The sequence below is a fragment of the Oscarella lobularis genome, chromosome 16 (genome assembly GCF_947507565.1).
Source record: "Oscarella lobularis chromosome 16, ooOscLobu1.1, whole genome shotgun sequence".
Lineage (NCBI taxonomy): Eukaryota > Metazoa > Porifera > Homoscleromorpha > Homosclerophorida > Oscarellidae > Oscarella > Oscarella lobularis.
In genome coordinates, this window is record NC_089190.1 from 1,102,975 (window position 1) to 1,124,698 (window position 21,724).

The window sequence follows — 21,724 nt, forward strand, 5'->3', positions numbered from 1 at the left end:
TATCGAATTGAGGCGTTGACCGTTGAGATCATTTTCGAGGAGTTGTCATCTCCTGCTTGAAAATCACTGTAGAGCTTGGAATCGAACAGGAGAGGCGACAATTTCAAAAGTTCGAACCGACCGCCGTTCTCGATCTACAGCGTGTAAATTCTTGATAAACAACTGAAAGGAGGTGGAGACCAGAAGACGCGAAGAAACTGCAGGTTGGGGTAATAGCCTTTACCAACCCAATTCACATGTGCTCCCCATTTTATCGCGTTTCCTTGTGACGACAACTTGAAGCCTCGGGCATAACGTTGCAGTGGCCGCTGCTGCACACGAACTTTAGCAGTCGTTCATTGGCAACTAAATATACTACAGTCGAACAATGTTTCACGACCATTAGAAGGACATTGTCGTTATATGTGGCCTCCGTGTGTACTGTAGACTGAGAAGGCTCCGCCCACTTTTACTGCTGCGAGTGTCATAACACCTCTTTTCATAGGTTGTGTGTGAACTCAACAGAATGTTTCTGCAAGGTGCGCAACTAATATTATTTTTGTTTTTCTATCATCCCGTATATGCGACAGACTTTTGGGTGTTTCTTCTGCTTTTTCTACGCTTGAGTGACGTCTGTCAGGCAGATGGAGCGACAAACGGCGTCATAGCGTTCGAAAAGGGGTCGATAACGGTCGACGAGACCGCAGGATCGATTCCTATCAAGGTCGTTCGTACTGGAGCGACGGCCGGATCGTTCGTCGTCATCGTCGCCGTATGATGCACGAAGCCATACAAAAATTCGCCCCCCGAATTCGAACTCTTCTCCCCAGATAAAGGAATCGGCTGCCAAAGCCGATTTCGTCAGTACGGCGAAGAATCTCCTTTTCGGCGACGGCGACACGGAGAAGACGGCGACGTTCGAAGTGATAGACGACGACGTGCCCGAAGACGACGAGACGTTTACGATCGAACTGTCCGTCTCGCAAAGCGCGCCCGCCGTGCCCGCCTACGGCAGTCCGCGTTCGCTTCTCTTGACCGTGACGAAGAACGACGATCCGAATGGCATCGTGCGCTTCGAAACGGTACGAAATGAGAGACATCTGTACGTGGTGGGGCCCCTTTCCTCTCGCAGACGTCCTTCTACAAAAAAATGCATTTAGACTTTAGATACTAGTGTCATTGCTTATTATGAGTCACGTATTCACTAGATTGTGTTCGCCTTGCATTATTAATTATTTAATTAATTAAATACGTCGTTTGCGCTATTAGACTTTTCTTTTCTCATCTGTTCTTTCTAGAAATCGGTGGTCGTGCATGAGATGGACGTGGCGAGTCCGGCTCGCTTTACCGTCACACGCGATCGCGGTCAAGTCGGCGACATTACCATCGCTTGGGAAATCGCGAATCCGGGATCGAACTTCGTCAATTCCACGGGCTCGGTCACCATTTCCAACGGCCAAAGCGAGGGAACGCTCACAATAGAAGTCGCTCCGGACGACGAACCGGAACCGGAAAAGCAGTTCACCGTTCGACTGACCAGAGTAACGGCGGGAGGAGCGACACTAAACTCGACTCAAACGGCCCTGCAAGCGACGCTGATCATTCCCTTCAACGACAGCCCGATACGATTTAGCTCTTCGACGTACACAACCGAAGAAGGACTGAACGCCGTTCTCAACGTGACGCGTGGCGTGACAACCGACGGACGGTTCTTGGGTTCAGAGAGCGTGGCCGTGCTAACCACGGTCGCGTACGCGACACGTCAAAGCGGGACAGCGACGTCTAACCAAGACTATACTGCCGTCACAGATACGATAACATTTGCCGTCGGTGAGAGCTGGAAACTAGTGACGATCGCCATTACCGACGATCCGACGCCGGAAGCGTCTGAAACGTTTTCCGTCGACCTGCTTTCTACGACGCCCGGCACGGTGCTTGTTTCGCCTCGCAATGCAACGGTGACGATAAAGGGAAGCGATTACGTGAGCTTCGCTTCGTCGTCGAGTTTGACGATTGACGAGGATTCGGCGGATCGAAGTGCGCGCGTCGACGTCGTTCGAACGGGCGGCGTCGACGGTCGCGTGGAAGTGCGCTGGGAAGTGAGAGAGACGGACGACGGCGCGTTGGCGACGAACGAGTTCGTCGTCGCTTCGTCGTCGATCGTCTTTGGCGATGGCGTCTCGGCGGCGTCGATTGTTGTCGCCGTTCGGCCGGACGTCGTTCCCGAAGTTGCGAGACGTTTTAATTTGACTCTGGTGTCGGTGACTGGAAACGCTCGATTGGCCGCCGGTGCCGACGAGGGAGCGACGTCGCTGGGAATTCTCGTGCCGGATAACGACGACGCGTACGGCGTGATCGACTTGGCTCCCAATCATACGATATCAAACGTAAGAGAAAAAAAAGACTTTGTTCTCGTTGTCCTCTTTAGAATGTTTTGCTATAGAATCCGAGAGAGCTTCGCGTTCGGATTCTTCGTTCCGGCGGATTGATTGGAGATATTTCGGTTTCTTACTCCACCGTCTATTTTCCGAAGGGAGCAGGTTCGTCCGGCGGAATACGGTCGTTCGTAGCGTCTTCCGGCACTGTCGAGTTTCGCCAAGGCGTGCGAGAAGTGACGACGAGTGACGTCATTGCAAGCGACGCCTTTCTGGAAGTCGGCTCTTCGTTCAACGTAACCTTGACCGGAGTATCTCTAAGGAAAGGTAAGGATTCCTTCTCATCAGTTTAAATAGCACGTTCTTGATATATCTACTACGAATTTTTTATTTCAAAGTACAATTGCCACTTTTTTAGCTGTATCCAATCCTGTACCGAAGTCTCCTCGTCTGGGCGACGTGGTATCCGGGTCGGTCATTGTAACACCGTCGTCTGGAAATGGTGCCGTCGGATTTGCTCTGAGCACTGCGACTGCTAGCGAACCCGAAGATTTGAATCTCGTCGTAACACGCGAAGGAGCCTACGGAAAGGCATCGATTACGTGGGTCGTCCGTTCAGCGCCCGACTCGAGTTTTTCTCCTGTTGACGACGTGGCCTCGTCTACCGATACAGTCGTCCTAAACGACGGTGAGTGCTAATTAATTAAAGGTTTGTATTTTATACATAACTGTTATTTTATCTAGGTGACTTTCAAGTCAGTTTCGTCGTCAAAATTCTCGCCGACAACGCAGCGGAACTGGAGGAGCAGTTTGACGTCGAATTGACGTCAATTGCGGAAGGCTTACCTCAGCGCATCGATTCAGCACGAGTACGAAATGATTTATTCATTATTTGTATTGAATTCCCTCTTGCGCAGAATTCGATCCGTGTCACTATACTTCCCAATGGAAATCCGGGTGGCGTCTTTCGGTTTTCGAACCGGTCTCAAGGCCCTTTTTCTATTGCCGTACGCGCCTTCTCTTATTTGTAGCCTTCGTTGACGTTTCTCTATAGGAAAGCATCTTCGCTTTTCAAGTTCTATTCATAGAGCGCATTAACGGCAGTCTGACGGACGAGACGCTCGAATACGTCATCGTCGGCGGCGACAACGACTTCAACGATCCTCGTGGAAAGTTGCCGTTTCTGAAAGGGAAAACGTCGGGGGAACTCGTCGTGAGTCCCGTTGACGACAACGTTCCAGAGGTAAGTTTTACACGCCGTTTGCTGCGTTTCTCTGATGTGATGTTTTGTGCTTTAGATCAATGAGTCTTTTTCAATTGAGCTAAAGCTGCCGTCTTCGTCGATGGCAAGGCTCGGCCATCCATCAGCCGTCAACGTCACCATCGCGCGAAATGACGATCCTAATGGAGTCATTCGATTTGCTCCGAATTCGTTGGCTGTCACCATAGGTACGATCGTCGAACGCGTGACCTTAATTATTAGTTAATAATCTTATCCATTTCTTTAGATGAAACCCCTAATGGAGCTCTAACGCCGACGTCGGCTTCGCTAATTGTCCAACGAGATCGCGGATTGTTTGGAAGTGTCTCGGTTCGGTTCAACGTAACAGCACGTTTCCCGTCGTACAACGTCGACTCGCAACTCGCTCAGGCTCCGATGACGGGCGTTCTGGACTTCCCACAGGACGTCAACGAAGCTCGCATCACTCTCTCGTCGTTGCCCGACGATATCACGGAAACCGCTCAAATTTACGACGTCTCGCTTCACTCCGTGACCGGCGGCGCGAAACTCTCCAGTCGACCTCTCGACATCGCGGCCGTCTTCACCATCGCCGCCAACGACGACGAAATCGAGTTCGCCTCGTCGGCCGTCGCCGTCGACGAAGGCGCGACGCTGAATCTCACCGTACTTCGTCTCGGACGACTCAGCGGCGAGGCCGTGATTCGGTATCAAATCGTCGACACGACCGCCGCTAGTGGCATGGACTATCAAGACCTGTCTGGAGGCTCGATTCGCTTTGCGGACGGCGACGATAAGCAAGTTATATCGATTCGTATTGTGAACGACAGTGTTGCTGAAGACAAGGAGGTGTTCAGCGTTTCCTTGGTCTTCGCTACTGGGGACGTCGTACTCGGCGGACAGACTCAAGCCGATGTGACGATTATAGCTAATGACGACACCAACGTCATTCAGTTCGCCGACTCGTCTTTGAGTGAAACGGTCGAGGAGGGATCAACGACAAAAATTAGGTGCAATGAAAAAAATTCGTTAATTTTTCTTATATATCGTTATTTAGTGTCGATCGGCTTCGGACGACAGCAGGTCGCGTTTCTGTTTTATGGGCGGTTGTAAATTCTAAAACCGATGCTCTGTCTCCCTCTGGCGAGGACTTTGTCAGTACGACGGGCGTTCTCGTTTTTAAAGACGAAGAAACTCGGGCTACGATCTCGCTTGACGCGATTGCGGACGGACTCCCGGAGCTGGACGAACTGTTCATCGTTCGACTAACGGCGATCCTTCCTAATCGGACTCAGATAGCGCGTTTGGGCTCCCAACTCAGTGCCAACGTCACAATTTCAAAGAACGACGACGCAAACGGAGTGATACGCTTGGACGATCGAATGGTCAATTTGCCCGAAGATGCAGACTCTGGCGGCGTCACTCCCGGCTCAGTAAACGTTTCTGTGAGCAGACAGAGGGGTTTGTTCGGAGAAGTCAAGGTAAACCAAAATAAATCAATTAATCATCTACAATATGAATCTTTTGACGCTTTGTGAAGGCTTTGTGGAGCGTGTATCCTCGTAATCTTACGAATCTTGCGCGTTTCGTCGATCTTTTGTTCGTAACTCAGTTGGGAGAAGGGGTCGTCGACGTATCGGAGAAGGATCGACGGCCCGGCTCCGAAACAACATCTTGGTCCTTCGACGGAAGACCTTTGGTTTCCGGGGGAATAACTCCCGTGTCACAGCATCCCGCTGTCGCTGACATAGCGTCGGGTTTTTCGATTTCTGCGTGGGTAAAACCTGCCGGCGCGGCGACGGGCGTTCTACTTATGAAAGGAGATTCTGAAGATATTGGAACTCGATACTACGGACTGACTCTCGCCAATCGGACCAACTCCCAATTAGCGATTGTTTTCGACTATTTGCCGGGTGATCAGAAGGTAAAAATCGACTCCTAAGTTCTTCAAGGCTAGCTAGAGAAAACTTTTAGGCCGGTTTTCGAAGCGTGGAAGCAGTTGTACCGCATTCGGCTATTCTTGACGGCCAGTGGCATCACATTGCTGTCAGCGTAGGACCTCAGGCGAAACAAGGGCAAGCGGACTTTTACCTGGACGGCAAACTGCGTTCTTCAAAGTACGTACATTGGTACTCTTACGTTTAATGTTTTATCATTTATTAATAGAGTGTTGCAAGACGTTCAAGTTGCTGACGACAGCGACGGCGATTTGGTGGTCGGTGCTCAATTGGATGGGATGCTCAACTACGTAGGACTCATGCAAGACTTGCGAATCTACTCCAATCAACTTACATCAGAGTAGGAGTATTCTCAACCATGCAGACGCTCTTTGCAAAGCGATCTTTCAATCTATAGGGAAGTTGCGACTATTGGAACAGATCGCCTTGCTTTGGCGTTCACTCCTGTCGCCGGTGTCGTGACGTTTCCAGCGGGATTTAATCAAGACGTCATCCAGTTCACCGCTACGAGTGATCTCATTCCCGAGATGGACGAATTTTTCACGCTTTCGCTTCAAGAGGCGACCGGCGGTGCGGCACTGAATACGACGACAACAACAGAAATATTGCGTAAAGCACCTTACGCCGCACTTTCATTCCCTCACTCCTACGTCATTCTTTCTAGTAATGAGAAGCGATAACGCCAACGGCCTTTTCAGATTTTCGAATACGAGTAGACTGGTAGCGCCCGGCGAGCCGGCCCAACTGACGATAACCGTCGAGAGACAAAAGGGAACGTTCGGCACGGCGAACGTCGACTGGGACGTCAGACAGATTCTCCCGAACGTGGATCCGTATCCCTTGGCGTCGACCGACTTCGACCAGCCTAGCGGAACGCTCGTCTTCAAGCCCAACGTCGCGTTCGCCGATCTCGTACTCAATGTGACGGCCGATCGAGTTCCCGAACTCGACGAGAACTTCGTCGTCACGTTGCTGTCGGCGTCGCCCGCCGACGGGCACGTCGGCAGTTCGAGCACGAGCGACGCGAGCGTCGATCCGACGCGGAACGCGTTGAACGCGACCGTCGAGAAGAACGATGATCCTTACGGAGTATTGGAATTCACCGTCGATGTACCGCCTAGTCCCGCCGATCCGACTACCGTTCCTGCGACGATGGCGCCTGAGATTCAAGTAGATGAGACCGATGGTACGGTGACTTTGACTGTCGTGCGCGCCAACGGACTCAACGGTGTCGTCAATGTTGAATATCGGACTGCTGATGGAAGTGCTGTCAGTGGGAAGGACTACGCGGCTGCTGCCGGGAGACTTGTGTTTGCGGATCAGGAACGATTCAAACGGATAACGATAACGTTGATTGACAACGGAGTGCCGGAATTAGAAAAGGTGTTCTCTGTTCGCCTGGAAAATCAAGGCGGAGGTAAAATAGCGCGTGTCGATTTTGATATTTTATAATGATTTGATTTAGTTCCTGGGAAGCCGGTTCTTGGTGTTGGAAAGGACATCAAGATTCGGATTCGGCCGAGCGACGACGCGTTTGGTGTCGTCGCTTTCAGTCGGAATTCGCTCTCCGTTTCGACGAACGAGATGACGGCGCCGGTTGCGTTGAACGTTCAGCGTACGGGCGGAACTCTCGGTCCTATCGTCGTGTATTGGGAAGCCGAGCAACAAAACGCGGCCCACGATTTAAGTCCGTCAATGGGGAACGTAACTCTGGACACAGGAGTGCAATCGGCAACGATAAGCGTTGTCGTACGCCAAGATTCGGTTAGAAAATGTCTCAATAGATATACGATAATCCGATAAAGATACATACTATTGGAAAATTAATGATGTCTTTTTTTAGGTTCCGGAACTTGATGAAATCTTCACCATTCGTCTAGTGAGCGTGTCTGGCGGCGGGGCTTTGAGTACTGCCGGCGACGTCGTGTCGACCATCAGCGTTTCATCGAGCGACGATCCTCACGGCGTTTTCGTCTTTACGCCGGGGAATCGTCCGTTGAGAGTGGTCGAGGCGAATCGGATGATAACGCTCACCGTGATACGCGAGTTCGGAACGATTGGCAGCGTGGACGTGGAGTGGGAAACGATCGCTAGCTCGCCGTCAAGAAAGTAAGTAAAGTAGAATCTACATCGCCACGCTGATCAACTTTTTTTCTAACGTAGCATTGCTGCTGCTCAATTTGACTACCTCTCGAATTTCGGACGACTGAGTTTCGCCGACGGAGATCGCGAGAAGACGTTGAACATCACCGTGAATGACGACAACATTCCTGAGCTCGACGAATCATTTTTTGTTCGCTTGATCTCTTCCACCCTAACAGGGGGCCAAACCTCAAGTAAAAAAGAAACAAAATTAACTTTTCCTTGATTAAAGACGTTTATATGTCGCAGACAACACGTTTCCTCGTATCGGTTCGCCGGGAGGAACTGCTGAAGTTGTTATTTTGGAAAACGATGACGCTCGGGGCGTGATGGAATTATCTACGCCTGCTCTCACGGTAGCCGAGAACGTGCTCAGCGCTTCCTTCCTTTCTGTTAGACGACGTGAAGGAACATTTGGAAATGTGAGTTATCTAAAGGCTTTTGACTCGTTCGTTGATTTTTCTTCGTCGTGTAGGCAACCGTTTCTTGGACGGCGACAGATGGTTCTGCAAAAGGAGGATTCGACTACTCTCCCAATAGTGGAAGCGTCGTGTTTCAAGAAGGGGAGTCTACGGCCTTTGTGCCCTTGCGAATAGTCAACGATCAATTGCCGGAGTTCAACGAAGATTTCACAGTTCGATTGACCGACGCGGGAGCGGCGCGACTCGGAAGTCAGACGGTGACGACGGTCACAATCGAGCAGAACGACGATCCAAACGGCGCATTTGGTAGAAAAATATTTGAGTGCCATTTTTTTCTTTTTCGTGACTTTTTCTCCTTCGGTGTAGAATTTTCGGATTCGTCGTTGAACTTCGTCGTCGACGAACCGGACGTAGGCTCGACTCGCATAACGTTTACATTGAAGAGATCTGGTGGTTCCACGGGAGTGGTATCCGTTCATTACGAAGCGACTATAGATGGTATCTTTCGAAGAGACGCGCGCGCCTTCGCGGAAGACGTTAGGCCTTTTGTGTTACAGGTGTTTTGGCTACCAACGACGTCAATATTCCTCAAAAGGACATTTTCTTTCTCTCGGGCCAATTCTCAACTACTTTCAGCTTGGAGATTTTGGCCGACGATGATCGAGAAGCCAGAGAGGTTGTTCCCAATCCCCGGCAAGTTGTGCAATTTGGAATTTTTTTGTTTTATTAGCTTCTAATGGTGAACTTGACGTCGGCCACGATGTCCGTTCCGGGAATTCCGAGAATTGGGACGAATCGACTTTCCGTCGTCGAAATTCGAGGAAACGATGCTCCTCACGGATTTTTCGAATTTAATCAAACTCAGTATGTCGTCGACGAGCAGTCGTCTAACGCCTACGTTCTACTTTCACTGGAAAGAACGTAATAAATCTATATGCATGCATGTTATTTTTTGGAGCGTTATTTATCGTTTTACTTTGGCAGTCTCGGTCTCATTGGTGCCGTCCAAGTCGCCTACCAAACCCGCCGGATCGAGAATTCGGTGCAAGCGGCAAACATCGGACAAAGGTCGTTGGAGTTTTTCTCTTCGCCTATCTTAGGCCGCCTCTTGTCGTCCTACAACCAACCGCCACCCAGCTCTTTTACACTCGAGGGCTGCGCCGCTCAATGTTTGGACGAGCCTCTGTGTCTATCGTTCAGCTTCAGCGGCACGACGAAAGCCTGCGAACGACACACCCAATTTCGAACCGATTCGGGCGCCAATTTTCAAAGCGATCAATTCTTATTTCTCTTTTACGAAAAGAACGTGACGATGGTACAGGATCCGAATCTAATTTTTTTCTTAATTAAAGATAAATCGTTTCTGCTGTAGATTCGACGTGAAATCGATCGAACGCTCGCGAGCGACAGCGACTACGGAGCGACGACGAGCGGCGTGACCGTCGTACCGGACGGCGTCAGCGTCGCCTACATCAACGTCACAATCAAGCCGGACGACGTACCCGAACTGGGCGAATCGTTTCACGTAGTCCTCACCGGCGTTTCACTGGTATCCGGTCCCGCCGACAAGCCGGCAAACGAGCCCGCTTTGGGAAAAAAGACGACGGCAACTTTGACCATTCCGTTGAACGATCATCCCTTTGGGCTCTTTAAGGTTGTATCAGTCTCCGGGAAGAACGTCGCCGACGTCGAGGAGAAGACCAACTTTACGGTCGATCTTGTCGTCGAGAGGAGCGCGGGACGTTTCGGCGACGTAGAGGTTGAATGGTTCAGTACGAACGTCACGGCCGAGTCTGGGAAGGACTATCTCGCCCCCGGAGCCAAGCTTCGCTTTATAGATGGCGATTTTCAGAAATTCGCTCGAGTTACTGTTCTCAACGACGACATTCCTGAGGATGACGAAACGTTGCGTGTCGAACTGCGAAATCCGACGAACGGCGCCGCTATATCGCCGTCGAATCAATACGCGACGGTGACGATATTGGCGAACGACGACGTTGCCGGCGTCTTTCGACTGGCAGTCGATTCGCGTTCGGCAATCGTCGCCGAGGGAACGACGTTTAACATGACGGTGGAGCGGACGAAGAGTGCCGTCGGAAGCGTGGACGTCTACTGGCGAATAGAAGGAAACAAGACGGACGACGAATTCGAAGTGACGTCGAGTTTCGTATCGTTTGCTCCTGGACAAACGTTGGGCCGAATCGCTTTGACGGTGAAGGCTGACTCGCAGCCGGAACTCAGAGAAGTGTACACCCTTCGACTGTACGACGTTCGCACGATGGGCGTGTCGCCGAGCGGAGCGGCGATCCTGTCCGCTTCGGAATCTACGGCCAGTTTGACGATCGGCGCTAGTGACGATCCGCACGGGACCGTTCAGTTTGATAGCGGTTCGCTGAGAGGAGGAACTGACGAAGGAGATAGCGATGTGACGTTGACTATAGTGAGACAGTTCGGCTCTATTGGAGATATCACTGTTTTCTACAAGGCCGTCGAAGGAAGCACTTCTCCACTCGTCCCAGACGAACTCGCTTTAGCCTCTACTCCGTCAGACTTTGTTTCTCAACTGAGGAACGTTACTATGGCAGACGGAGTCAAGTCGGCTAACGTGGTCGTTCGCATAAAAGAGGTAAACGTTCGCTGTTACCGAGATTCTTCTGTTTTATCTATCTAAATTCCTTCTAGGATTCTCTTCCCGAGCTAGAAGAAGCATTTCTGGTCAATTTGACGTCTGTGATTCTGGTCAGCAATGTGACGACGGGGACTCCGCCGCGTCTCGGCTCCGACTCCAAAGCCGAAGTCGTTATCCGAGCCAACGACGGAACGGCGGGCGAGATTACCTTCGCTCTTGCCAGCCAAACGATATCGGAAAATATCGTTGCCCTTAGAGTAGAGATCCTTCGCAACAAAGGAACATTTGGCACTGTCGGCGCTTTTGTCGAAGCAATTGAAGACGGAGCCAAAGGCCAGGGCGTCGACTTCACGTTTTCACCGGACAGCGTTCAGTTTAACAGCGGCGAGAATAGCACGATCATTATCGTGCCGATCAAAGACGACAACGATCCGGAATTGGACGAAAGTTTTACGCTGCGTCTCACCAATCCGAGAGGCGCCGTGCTCGGTGCCGTCACGACGATGAAGGTGACGATTCGAGCGAACGACGATCCGCACGGCGTCATCAGTTTTCATTCGTCGTCACTGCGTCAGACGGTGAGCGAGGGGTCGTCCTTTCAACTTGTCGTCGTACGCGCTCGAGGAGTATCGGGCGACGTCGTCGTTCCGTGGAAAATTTCTGATTCGGCGACGTCCGATTTGAGTCCGCAGTCGGGAACGGTTGCTTTTAAGAACGGCGAAATGCAGGCGATTATATCTCTTACGGCAACTGGCGAAAACGTGCCCGAACTCGACGAAACGTTCACGATCAAACTAGGAAATCCGACGGGTGGCGCTCTTCTCTCGCCGTCCGATACGTCCGCTGCGGTTACTATTTCGGCAAATGACGATCAGCACGGAGTGATCGCTATATCTGGTCCCGCCCTTAAGAAAATCGAGGAGGACGTCGGCCGAGTACGACTCTCCGTGACGAGAACTGGCGGACTTTTCGGCCGTGTGACGTGCTTATTGACGACCCACGACGGAGTGAACGGCGCGACGAAGGGACAGCCGATCAGCAATAAATTCAGTGTCGTTCAAACGTTCTCGTCAATCAAAGTGGAGAGTCTGACTCTGTTTAATCAGAGAAACAATTTGTACATGCTCCTAGCAAGTAGCAATCGAACCGGTCCTCTTGAGGCAATCAGTGGCGGAAGCGGCGATGGCGGCGGTAATGTCGCTCCGGAAAAATTTGTACGAGATCCTGGCGCCGAATCGGGTTTGTATCGATGGAACGGCGGCGGTTTCGATCGACTTCAGAGCATCGATACCGACGGTGCGATGGCGTGGTTGACTTTTCCTCTTGGAGGCGGAGTTTTTGCTGCCGTCGCCAATTTCGGTTCGCGCGATCGTTCCGTTGTGACGTCTCGTCTGTATCAGCTCAACGGGAACGCTTTCGAACCGACGCAAGATCTCCAGACGAACGGTCGCGCGTCGGACGTCGCGACTTTTGTCGTCGCCGGCTTTACGTACCTCGTGTTCGCCAACGAAGAGAACACCATCAGCGCAAGCACGGACACGAATTCGGCAATATTCAAGCAAGACGGCGTCACTACATCGTTTAATTTTCACGGAACGATTGCCACAAAAGGAGCAACGGCTTTAGAAACGTTCGTTATAGCTAATACGCAGTATTTGGCTGTAGGGAACGGCTTCAGCTCGGCAGCTAATTCCGCTGACATTGACTCCGAAATTCTGCAGTGGAACCCCATACAGGAGACGTTTTCAGTCGCGCAAAGAATCAAAACGTTTAGCGTCAGCGACGTTCGTTTCTTTACCGCTGGCGGAAACGAGTATCTCCTCTTTGTCAACAGTAAAGCCGGAAACGGCTCGCTTGCGCTGTACAAGTGGAATCAACGCGACTCGTTGTTTCAACAGCAGCAAACCATTCCAGCTGTAACTCCGCGCTCGGCGAGAACGATCACGGCCCGGAACGAGTTGTTTCTTGTCTTTGGTAGCGAAACGGGCGACGCGGGAGTCTACAGGTGGAATAGTGTTTTGGAAACGTTTGGCAATTTGATATCTGTTCCCGCAGACGGCTCGAACGACGTTCTTCCCGTTGTTGTAGGACCGAATATCTATTTGGTTTTAGGATTGTTCAGTCGAAGTCTGGAATCGTCGACCGTATATCTCGTCACTCAAAGTGGGCCGCACTCCGACTACATTTCCCGAGAGGAGACGCTGATATTTGAGGAAGGAGTCGACAGTATTGATTTTTACGTGGAAATCGAGAACGACACTTTGCCCGAATTAGACGAAGAATTTACGGCCACTCTAACGAATGTGATGGGTGGTGCTCGTTTGGGCACCGTCAGCAGAGCAACTATTGACATACTAACAAATGACGATGCTCACGGGGTGATCAGCTTCGCTCCATTGTCGCGGTCGGTTCCTATTCGCGAACTAAATACTAATGTTTCCGTTGTTTTGAATCTGACTCGAGCTGGAGGAACGTTCGGCGAAGTCCAAGTCGCCTGGAGCGCTTCGGGTCAAGGTCTCACGGACATTTCTCCCCAACGCGGAACGATCGTTTTCCCAGCAGGATCTGATAACGAGACGTTGACCATCAGGATTCTCCCCGATCCCACGCCCGAACTCGCGGAAGACGTCGTCATAACGCTCACCGACGTTTTGGGCCGAGGCGGAGTGCCGAGTGGATCGGACTTGGCTCGCGGTGCGAAGATCGACCAAACGCTGGCGTCGAGCGTGATTTCGGTAGCGGCAAACGACAACCCCCACGGCGTCATCAATTGGTCTCCCGCTTCGGCGACGGTGAACGTTAAAGAACCGAGCGGAGTCAACTCGACTATTTCGTTGTTAATTATCAGAGAATTTGGTACCTTTGGAGACTTGATCGTCAATTACCGCACGGTGAATGCATCATTCAATAGTCGAGCGACCGCCGATGAGGACTTCGTTTTCGTTTCTAGCTCCGTGCGAATTTCAGCCGACGAAACTTCGGTCACTATTCCTATCACGATCGAGTCCGACAATATTCCCGAGCTCGACGAGTTTTTTATTGTTGATCTTGAGTCGGTTGCGCTGACAAATTACTCGGCCAACGCGCCGAGTCCGCCACCGAGCATAGGGTCAAACTCCAAAGCGCTGATTAAAATAGAAGAGAACGACGATGCGCGAGGAGTTCTAGATTTCTCGGTCGTGCGAAACAACGACGGGACAGTTCACGTCGATGAGGATATCGGTACACTTTCTCTGAGCGTTCGACGAACGGGCGGCCTGTTCGGAACTGTGGGATGCTCGTTTTCGGTCACGTCTGGCACGGCACTGGGAAACGGAGTCGACTTTAGCCAATCGTCTGGTACGCTGAGATGGACTGCAGGGGATGTGACAAAGCAGATACCGGTGAAAATTATCGACGACAACGTTCCTGAGATAGACGAAACGTTCGTTGTGAATCTCAGCTCTCCGACAGGCGGCGCCACTCTAGGAAGCGACATCGTCGCTACGGTGACGATCACGCAAAACGACGATGCTAATGGGAGATTTTCATTTGATCCCGTCACCAGTCAAGTGGTGTCCGTCGCCGAGTCGATGAACGCTACCGATCCGAACGGTCTCGTTCGCTTGACGGTGCTACGCGAGCGCGGTGCGTTCGGCACCGTCGCGTTCGACTGGGACGTGGAAGTGGCGGGAAGAATGGATCTGAGTCCGGTCTCCGGTCGACTGGTCTTTCCTCAAGACGTCAAGAGCCAGGACATTTTTATTCGCGCCGTTCACGACGACATTCCCGAAAGCGACGAAAGCTATATGGTCACACTGACGAATATTACCGGAGGCGGCGTTTTCGACGCGAACAAGGCAGCGATATTTATCAGACAGAACGGCGACGCCAACGGCGTTGTATTTATCGATTCCCAGTCGCGTTTCCTCGTACTAAGCGAAGCGGGTCCGGGAGCAGCAGGCCGATATAATGTGAAGTAAGTCGTAGTTACTTTTGTTTACCGCCTAGTCGCTTACCTCGTTCTAGGCTCAATCGAAGCGCCGGATCTTTTGGAACCGTCAACGTCGCGTGGAAAATTACTCCAAGCGACTTGAACGGCTTTCTTTCCGAGACGGGAACGGTTACCTTCGTTCCCCAGCAACAAAACGCCGTGATCAATTTGTTCGTAAAGCCGGACGCATTGCCAGAATTATCAAAGACGTTTACACTGACGCTCGAAACGATTCAAGGAGGCGCGCGATTTGACGCCGATCCCAAATCGACGACAGCGACTCTTCTCGTCGCGGCAAGCGATAATCCGTACGGAGTCGTGCAATTCGTGTCTCCATTTACGAGAAACGTTTTGGAAGGAGTCGGACAAGTGTCTCTCGGCGTGGAAAGAGTCTTCGGCTCCTTTGGGAGGCTAAGGATTAATTGCACGACAAACGGCTCGCAGCCTATCGCCGCGGCGTACGGCTCTGATTACACCTTGAAGTCTTATTCCATTGAACTAGCAGACAGTCAACAGTCCGGTTCGATTGTAGTTAATGTCGTCGACGACGTTGTGCCCGAACTGACCGAGTCGCTCTACGTTCAGCTCGATTCGGTCGAACTTCTCTCTAATCCGTTGAACTCTTCCGTTGTCCAAGGAGTCCAGATCGATATTCCGCCGGCGATTGGCAGTCCGGCTACGTCGTACGTCAGCATTCTGGAGAACGATTATCCGTACGGTTTGATCGAGTTCGACGTCGGTTCGAGGCAAATCGATCTGACGGAGGATTCCGGATCGCGTCAATTGACGTTGAATCGCGCCGGTGGAACGTTTGGCGTTGTAAACGTGATCTATCAAGCGAGAAATATGACGGCTGTTGGAAATGGAGTCGATTTCGATCTTGGCTTCGACGGAAACGGGACTATCGTCTTTTTACCCGGTCAAACGCAGGCTTCTTTCAACGTTACGATAGTCGACGACGCGTTGCCTGAGATCTTCGAAAGCTTTTCGATTCGCCTGGTTTCCGCCTTAGACGGCGCCGTCTTAGGAAGCGCGACGGCTTCGGTGATCACTATACGCGCCAATGACGATCCGAGCGGCATCGTCGGTTTTACCGACGTCTCGTTGCGAGGCGTGGCGACGACAAATCCGTCTATTCTCGACGGCAACAAAAACGTCAATTTCTTTCTAAGTCGAACGGCTGGCGACGTTGGTCGCATTGAGGTGACGTGGGAACTCGTCGGTCCCCTTCCGGGCAGAGAACACGAGGATGTGACGTCGACGCGGGGAGTCGCCGTCATCAACGATAGGGATCGTTCCGGGACGATAACGTTGACGATCGTCGCCGACGATACGGCAGAACTGGCCGAAACTTTCGAATTAAAATTGACGAGCATCGCCGGCGGCGCGACGCTCGATCCCGCTCGAACGAACACCACGTTGACGATTCTTCTCCACGGCGAACCGTTCGGCGTGATCGACTTCTCTGGCGAGTCTCTCGCGCGTCAACTCATAAGCGAGCCGGCCGACAATAGATCGAGTCAGACGGTGAAGTTTCCCGTGCAGCGAACCGAGGGGACAGTGGGAGATATTGTTGTACTCTGGAAAATCGCTAACATTAGTCGAAGCTCAGATATTTCGCCGTTGTCCGGCGCGGTGATGATTGCCGACGGTTTCTCGCTGGGAACGATATCCGTATCGATTCTACCGGACGCTCTTGCCGAATTGGACAGAACGTACACGGTGGTGTTACTAAATGCAAGTGGGGGAGCTAAGATCGGGATAAACGACCAGGCGCTTTTCACCATTCGAGCCAACGATGTTCCTCACGGAATATTTGGCATCGTTTCACCTCGGATCGTCGTCACTTCTGACGGCGGCAGAGACATTTCTTTCGACATCGGTCGCCAACTCGGCACGATTGGAGACGTAAAAGTGACGTATACCATGTCGTACAGCCAGCCGACTCAGACACCGTACGTTCAGTCGGTCGGCGAAGTGGTACTCACCGATGGGATGTCGGTTCTGTCCGTTCGGCATAACGTTTCTTCTACAGCGTTTCTTCTACTGTCCGAATCATTCACCATAACCCTGACAGCAGTCGATCTTCTGACTCCAGGCGCAGACGACATACCGCCGGCGAAGGACTCGTTCACGTCGACTGCAACTGCCGTCGTCACGTCAGACGTTGCCAATTCGATAGTGCAGTTCGGCGACGCGTCTCTTCAACTGGCGGTGAACGACACGACGGGAAACGTTGCCGTGACGGTATCGCGACGAGGAACGTTCGGCTCTTTATCTGTCGCTTGGTTAGCCGGATTGAGACAGTCGGGTTTCGCCAACGGAAGCGTAGTGCCGTCTCGCGGAGTTCTTCGCTTTGCTGACAGACTTGCTTCCAGGGACTTTTCCGTGCGAGCGACGCCGTTTACTCCGCACGGAGTAGCCGAGATCTTTGCCTTGCAGTTGACCTCCGTTGCATCGTCCGTTGAAGGGGGTGCCGTACTGGACGCGAATCGTCTTGTGGCGCGTATTGAGCCGCACGGCGTCGTGCAATTTTCTCCGTCGTCTCGTTCGATCGACGTCGTCGAAGGAACCGGGCCTGTCGTTTTGACGCTGTGGCGTCTGTACGGCTCGGAAGGACTTATCGAAGTTTCGTACGCGACGAGAAATCGATCGATAGGAAGAGCTCAGTATAACGCGGAGAAAAGCTTAGACTTCACTCCTGCAGATCGTACTATTCGACTGTCTAGTCAGCAGACGACCGGATCATTTTCTATAACCATTATCGATAACGATACGCCGGAAGACGACGAGGTCTTCTACGTCGACCTTTTAGCGACTCAAGCCGTTCCCGCACTGCCGAGTCTGCTTCCGTCGCCGCGTTTCGATTCGTTCACACGATGCACCATCACCATCAAGGACGACGACGATCCGAGAGGAATCTTCACGTTCGCCGACGCGCAAAAGGTCGTCACCGAAGAGGACGTCACCGGCCGAGGATCTCGCGTCGTTCTTCGCGTCCAGCGAAAGCGCGGCCTCTTCAGTCGAGTATCGGTCGTCGTTCGAACGTTCGGCGGCGGCGAGGGATGGACGAATTTCACGGCGAATCGAAACGTCGTCCCGTCGTCCGTCGCTCAGGTGAACGTCGACTATCAGAAGATGAACGAGGTGCTCGTGTTCGACGAAGGCGTCGACGAAGTAACGGCGACGCTTGTCGTCTACAACGACGACGTCGCCGAAGTGGACGAGAATATTTACGTCGAGCTGGTCGATCCCACAGACGGTTCGAGAATCGGTTTGACGTCACAGTACAATCATATAGTCAAAATCACCGTTCACGAGAACGACTTGCCGAATGGGTTGATTGGCTTCGTGGAGCAGAACGTCGTTTTGAATGAAGACGATTCGGCGCTGTCGTCCGTCGACGTCGTCGTCGCGCGCGATCGCGGTTTCTTCGGTGCTGCCACTGTGGATTGGCAGGTGGCGCGCACGTTCGGCGGTTCCGTTGATCCCGAGATAACGTCCGAGTTCCTGACGACGTCCGGGTCTGTCCAGTTTAGTAGTAATCAGAAAGAGGCGACTCTGAAACTCACGTTGCGAGCGGACGCCGATCCGGAATCGGCGAAAACGTTTATCGTCTATCTGCACAATCCCAGCGCAGGTTCTGACATCTATAATAATAGAAACGTTTTGAATGTGACGGTTGAACCGAGCGACAGCGCTTTCGGCGTTCTGCAATTCTCCACGGCGTCGAGAGTGACTGCCGTTTCTGAAGACGCTGGCACCGTCACCTTGTACATTCAACGAATCGGAGGCAGCCTCGGAGCGGTCACTGTCACTTATGCGACTCGTAGTGCAACGGAAAGCGACGATTTGTCGATTGGAACTGGTGGACTTCAGGCAACAGCTGCTCGAGCCGGAACGGACTACGTATTCAGATCCGGAACGGTGTTTTTTGCTCAAGGAGAAACGCTCAAGTCCGTTGCTATCACTCTCGTTAACCAGGTGAATCCCAGTACTGAAATCAAAGTCTTCTACGTGACACTCACGGAAGCCGGTGGCGGCGCTACGACCGGAACTTTCGACGAGGCGACGGTTCGCATTACTCCCGTCGATGCTAGCGTGGAGTTGGATGTGCTGCTCATCGAAGCCAGTCTGCAGTCGGAATTGACGTCGACTCTTATTCAAAGCGCTACTCAGGATCTGAGGGATCGCGTGCAGTCGCTGTCTGGGACGGACAGTCGGGAGCTGGGCATCTATCTCAACGTTCTTGAGGAAGTTATCGAGAAAGGAGCGTCGATGTACACGAGAACTGTCAAGGAGCAACTGCTAGGAATTTTCAACTATATGCTAGAAAACGAGAAGTTTACCAGTCAAGCGTCAATTGCGCTTACGCTGCAGAAATTCGTCTTCAGTCTCGTATCGCGAGCGAGATGTTTAGACGTGGTCAATGCTTCCTCGACGTGAGTCCTATTGAATGTCTTGGAATTGGTTTTGAGATGTTTTATTGGTGTAGGGAACGGCTAGAGGAGAACAGTCTTACCGTGCAAGCAATGCGAGCTACTCCTCGTGAAATCAACGGAAGGAAGTTTGAAACGACGTGAGTGTTGGTCCTTTTCTGTCTGCCACTGTTGCTAACCCAAGCCTTTCTCTATAGTGAAGGAAACTTCATAACGTTACCTGCCGGGCTAGTCAAACAAGTGACTGGGGATCCGGCCAAGGTGCATTTTGTCGTCTGTACAGTGCAATTGAAGTTTAGCTTTTTTTCCTAGTGTCGAGATTTGTACTTTATTTACATGAAGAAGCAGACTTGGTTTCAAGATGGCGATCCTCTTTTCAACGAAGAAGTCCGTATTATCTAGCTTTGGGCTTTTCTCTGACCAAACTTACTGTTTAGGACGGCGGCACTGCTCAGATACTATCTGTAGGCTTGAATGTTAGCAGTAGCGAAGTGCAGAATCTGGAAAACAAAGTACTCTATCGAATTAACACGGAAAGACGAGTCAGGCCAAACAGTGGAGAGTAAGATCTCCGGCTTGTGACGCGGGCGGGGCGAATTAATTTCATACTTCGCAGGTGTATCTATTGGCACTATCAAAGCGGACGCTGGCTCACTGACGGCTGCTCGAAAAAGGTAAACGCGGAACGTCGACTTAATTAAGGATTTTTTGGAGATAATGGGGAATTTTTAGACACAACTTGTCGATCAGAATTTCATTGAATGCGAATGCGATCACCTTACGGATTTCGGAGCTCGAGGTCAGACGGACGATCGGGTCGGCTGGGGCATAGCAATACAAGTTTCGTGCTTTTTTGCCATGGTAAGAAACGACGTGTTTTGAGATGCCTTCTCCTAAATAGCTTGGCGTAGATTTGCTTTCTTCTGGTTTGGATCGTTCACTATGCTTTCGCCTGTTGCCGAAATATGCCAATGCTCATTTCCGTAAAACTGTTAATGCATCTAGTCTTCGCAGTTTTCGTAGCAGAGGTGATTTCCCGCATCGTTTATTTTGTACGCCTTCTCTATAAGAACTGTTCGCAGATTATACTTGTTGCTGCCATCTATTCAAGCAAAACGGCGTCGGCTCCCGAATGCGGTGCTATGGGAGGTCTACTTCACTTCTTTGTCGTAGCTCAATTTGCGTGGATGATGGTCATAGTAAGAACCAGATATCTTTGCCTTGTAAAATTAAAATTCAACTTTAATCATCTTAGTCAATCAATCTGTGGCAAACGTTGGTACAAGGCAACGACGAAACGGATCGTTATTACCTCGTCTATATCCTTCTTGGTTGGGGTGAGTTTCAAATTTTGCTTTACGAGTAATAATGTTTGAGAATACTTGGTATAGGCACTTCCGCTGTTGTTTTGGCTCTCTATATGCTCATCGGCTTTTATGCTGTGAACTGGGATATCGCCGTCGTTTATGGCGACGTCCACGACAACGGAGACATGTGAGGGAATTACGTCATTCTCTGATTTGTTGATGCGATCATATCTTTTAGGTGTTTTATTACCAATATTTACGGCGGTCTTGCTGGCGGCGCTCTTCCAATTGTGATCTGTATGTTGGCTATGGCTTTGGTGTTCACTCAAGCTTACCAAATGCCATCCCGATGGAAACAATACGACGACGTCTACCGGAACGTCGACAACAAAGAAGGCAAGTTACAGAATGAGGCTAGGAATTCTCGCATTACCAGGTAGCTTTCTCTTTTTCAGAAATTCCCAAGCTGCTACTACTGTTCGTACTTCTCTTTTTTACGTGGTTGATGGCTGGCCTCCATCTCGGTTTTTCAACCACGACGACGGCGGTTTTCTTCGTCATCTTCAACATAGTGACGGTTCGCTCGGAACAGCGTCCCAGCTTAACGCTTTTAAATTGTCGTTTTTAGGGTCTGTACGTTCTGTTCGCCTACTTTTTCCTTCGTCTGCGTAATGTCAAAGAAAGGGGCGGCTTCTATCCCAACGAGGAATTGGCAGAAGGCGCCTACCCAATGACTGCAATGCAACCGAGCACATCGAAGGTCAGTCTCGGCAGCCACGGATCAAAGCGCGCACTGGCTCCAGAGCCGGTTAGTCTGCAACGTTTTTTTCGAAAACCGAGCAGAAATAATTGTAACTTCTACTAGGGCCCCTGGCATGGGATTCCATCGGAAAGTCCTCCTCCGCCCGCGTCACCACCTGGACACGTTAATGCAGCAGCATCCGGAGAACCAGATTCTCCTGAATTCGACGATTTGATATTCGCCCTAAGAACCGGCGGCAACTTGCCACCTGAAGAGAGCGGAAAAGGGGGTGGAGGCGTTGAGGACGATGACGACGACGACGACGACGACGACATTGAGAAATCAAAGATGACAGAGCACTTCGAGATGAGACGCATTTCTATCACAGATACGCGTCTGTAAAGGAGACGACCTACGCACGCACTCACTTGAGTATTTATCTGTGGTTTTTCGACGGTAGCCCGTTGGCTACTAATTCTTTTCTAACCCGTTTTATTTTGTCTATTTTTACAGCAGTG

General features: G+C 51.3%; 1 protein-coding gene across 1 annotated transcript; it reads left to right on the forward strand.

The window, feature by feature from the left end:
- Positions 1 to 16: 16 nt before the first annotated feature.
- On the forward strand, positions 17 to 21,710 carry LOC136196794 (adhesion G-protein coupled receptor V1-like). Its single transcript, XM_065986431.1, has 44 exons — positions 17 to 203; positions 485 to 518; positions 570 to 751; positions 810 to 1,061; positions 1,278 to 2,366; positions 2,423 to 2,681; positions 2,773 to 3,042; positions 3,099 to 3,223; positions 3,272 to 3,361; positions 3,409 to 3,597; positions 3,653 to 3,803; positions 3,863 to 4,604; positions 4,652 to 5,075; positions 5,135 to 5,518; positions 5,569 to 5,711; positions 5,761 to 5,892; positions 5,950 to 6,161; positions 6,217 to 6,969; positions 7,018 to 7,316; positions 7,396 to 7,661; positions 7,716 to 7,888; positions 7,944 to 8,116; positions 8,170 to 8,422; positions 8,483 to 8,614; positions 8,674 to 8,792; positions 8,847 to 9,037; positions 9,101 to 9,431; positions 9,489 to 10,742; positions 10,799 to 14,703; positions 14,754 to 19,160; positions 19,214 to 19,297; positions 19,355 to 19,418; positions 19,470 to 19,544; positions 19,595 to 19,719; positions 19,774 to 19,831; positions 19,890 to 20,018; positions 20,069 to 20,185; positions 20,240 to 20,356; positions 20,413 to 20,494; positions 20,549 to 20,651; positions 20,703 to 20,860; positions 20,920 to 21,041; positions 21,093 to 21,272; positions 21,330 to 21,710. The coding sequence occupies exons 2-44, from the start codon at positions 506 to 508 to the stop codon at positions 21,606 to 21,608; spliced, it is 18,606 nt and encodes a 6,201-aa protein (XP_065842503.1). The 5' UTR covers positions 17 to 203; positions 485 to 505; the 3' UTR covers positions 21,609 to 21,710.
- Positions 21,711 to 21,724: the final 14 nt, after the last annotated feature.

Coding starts and splice junctions, on each gene's coding strand:
- LOC136196794 (XM_065986431.1), top strand. Junction 4,605..4,651: donor GGATCAACGACAAAAATTAG/GTGCAATGAAAA, acceptor ATCGTTATTTAG/TGTCGATCGGCTTCGGACGA. Junction 5,519..5,568: donor ATTTGCCGGGTGATCAGAAG/GTAAAAATCGAC, acceptor GAAAACTTTTAG/GCCGGTTTTCGAAGCGTGGA.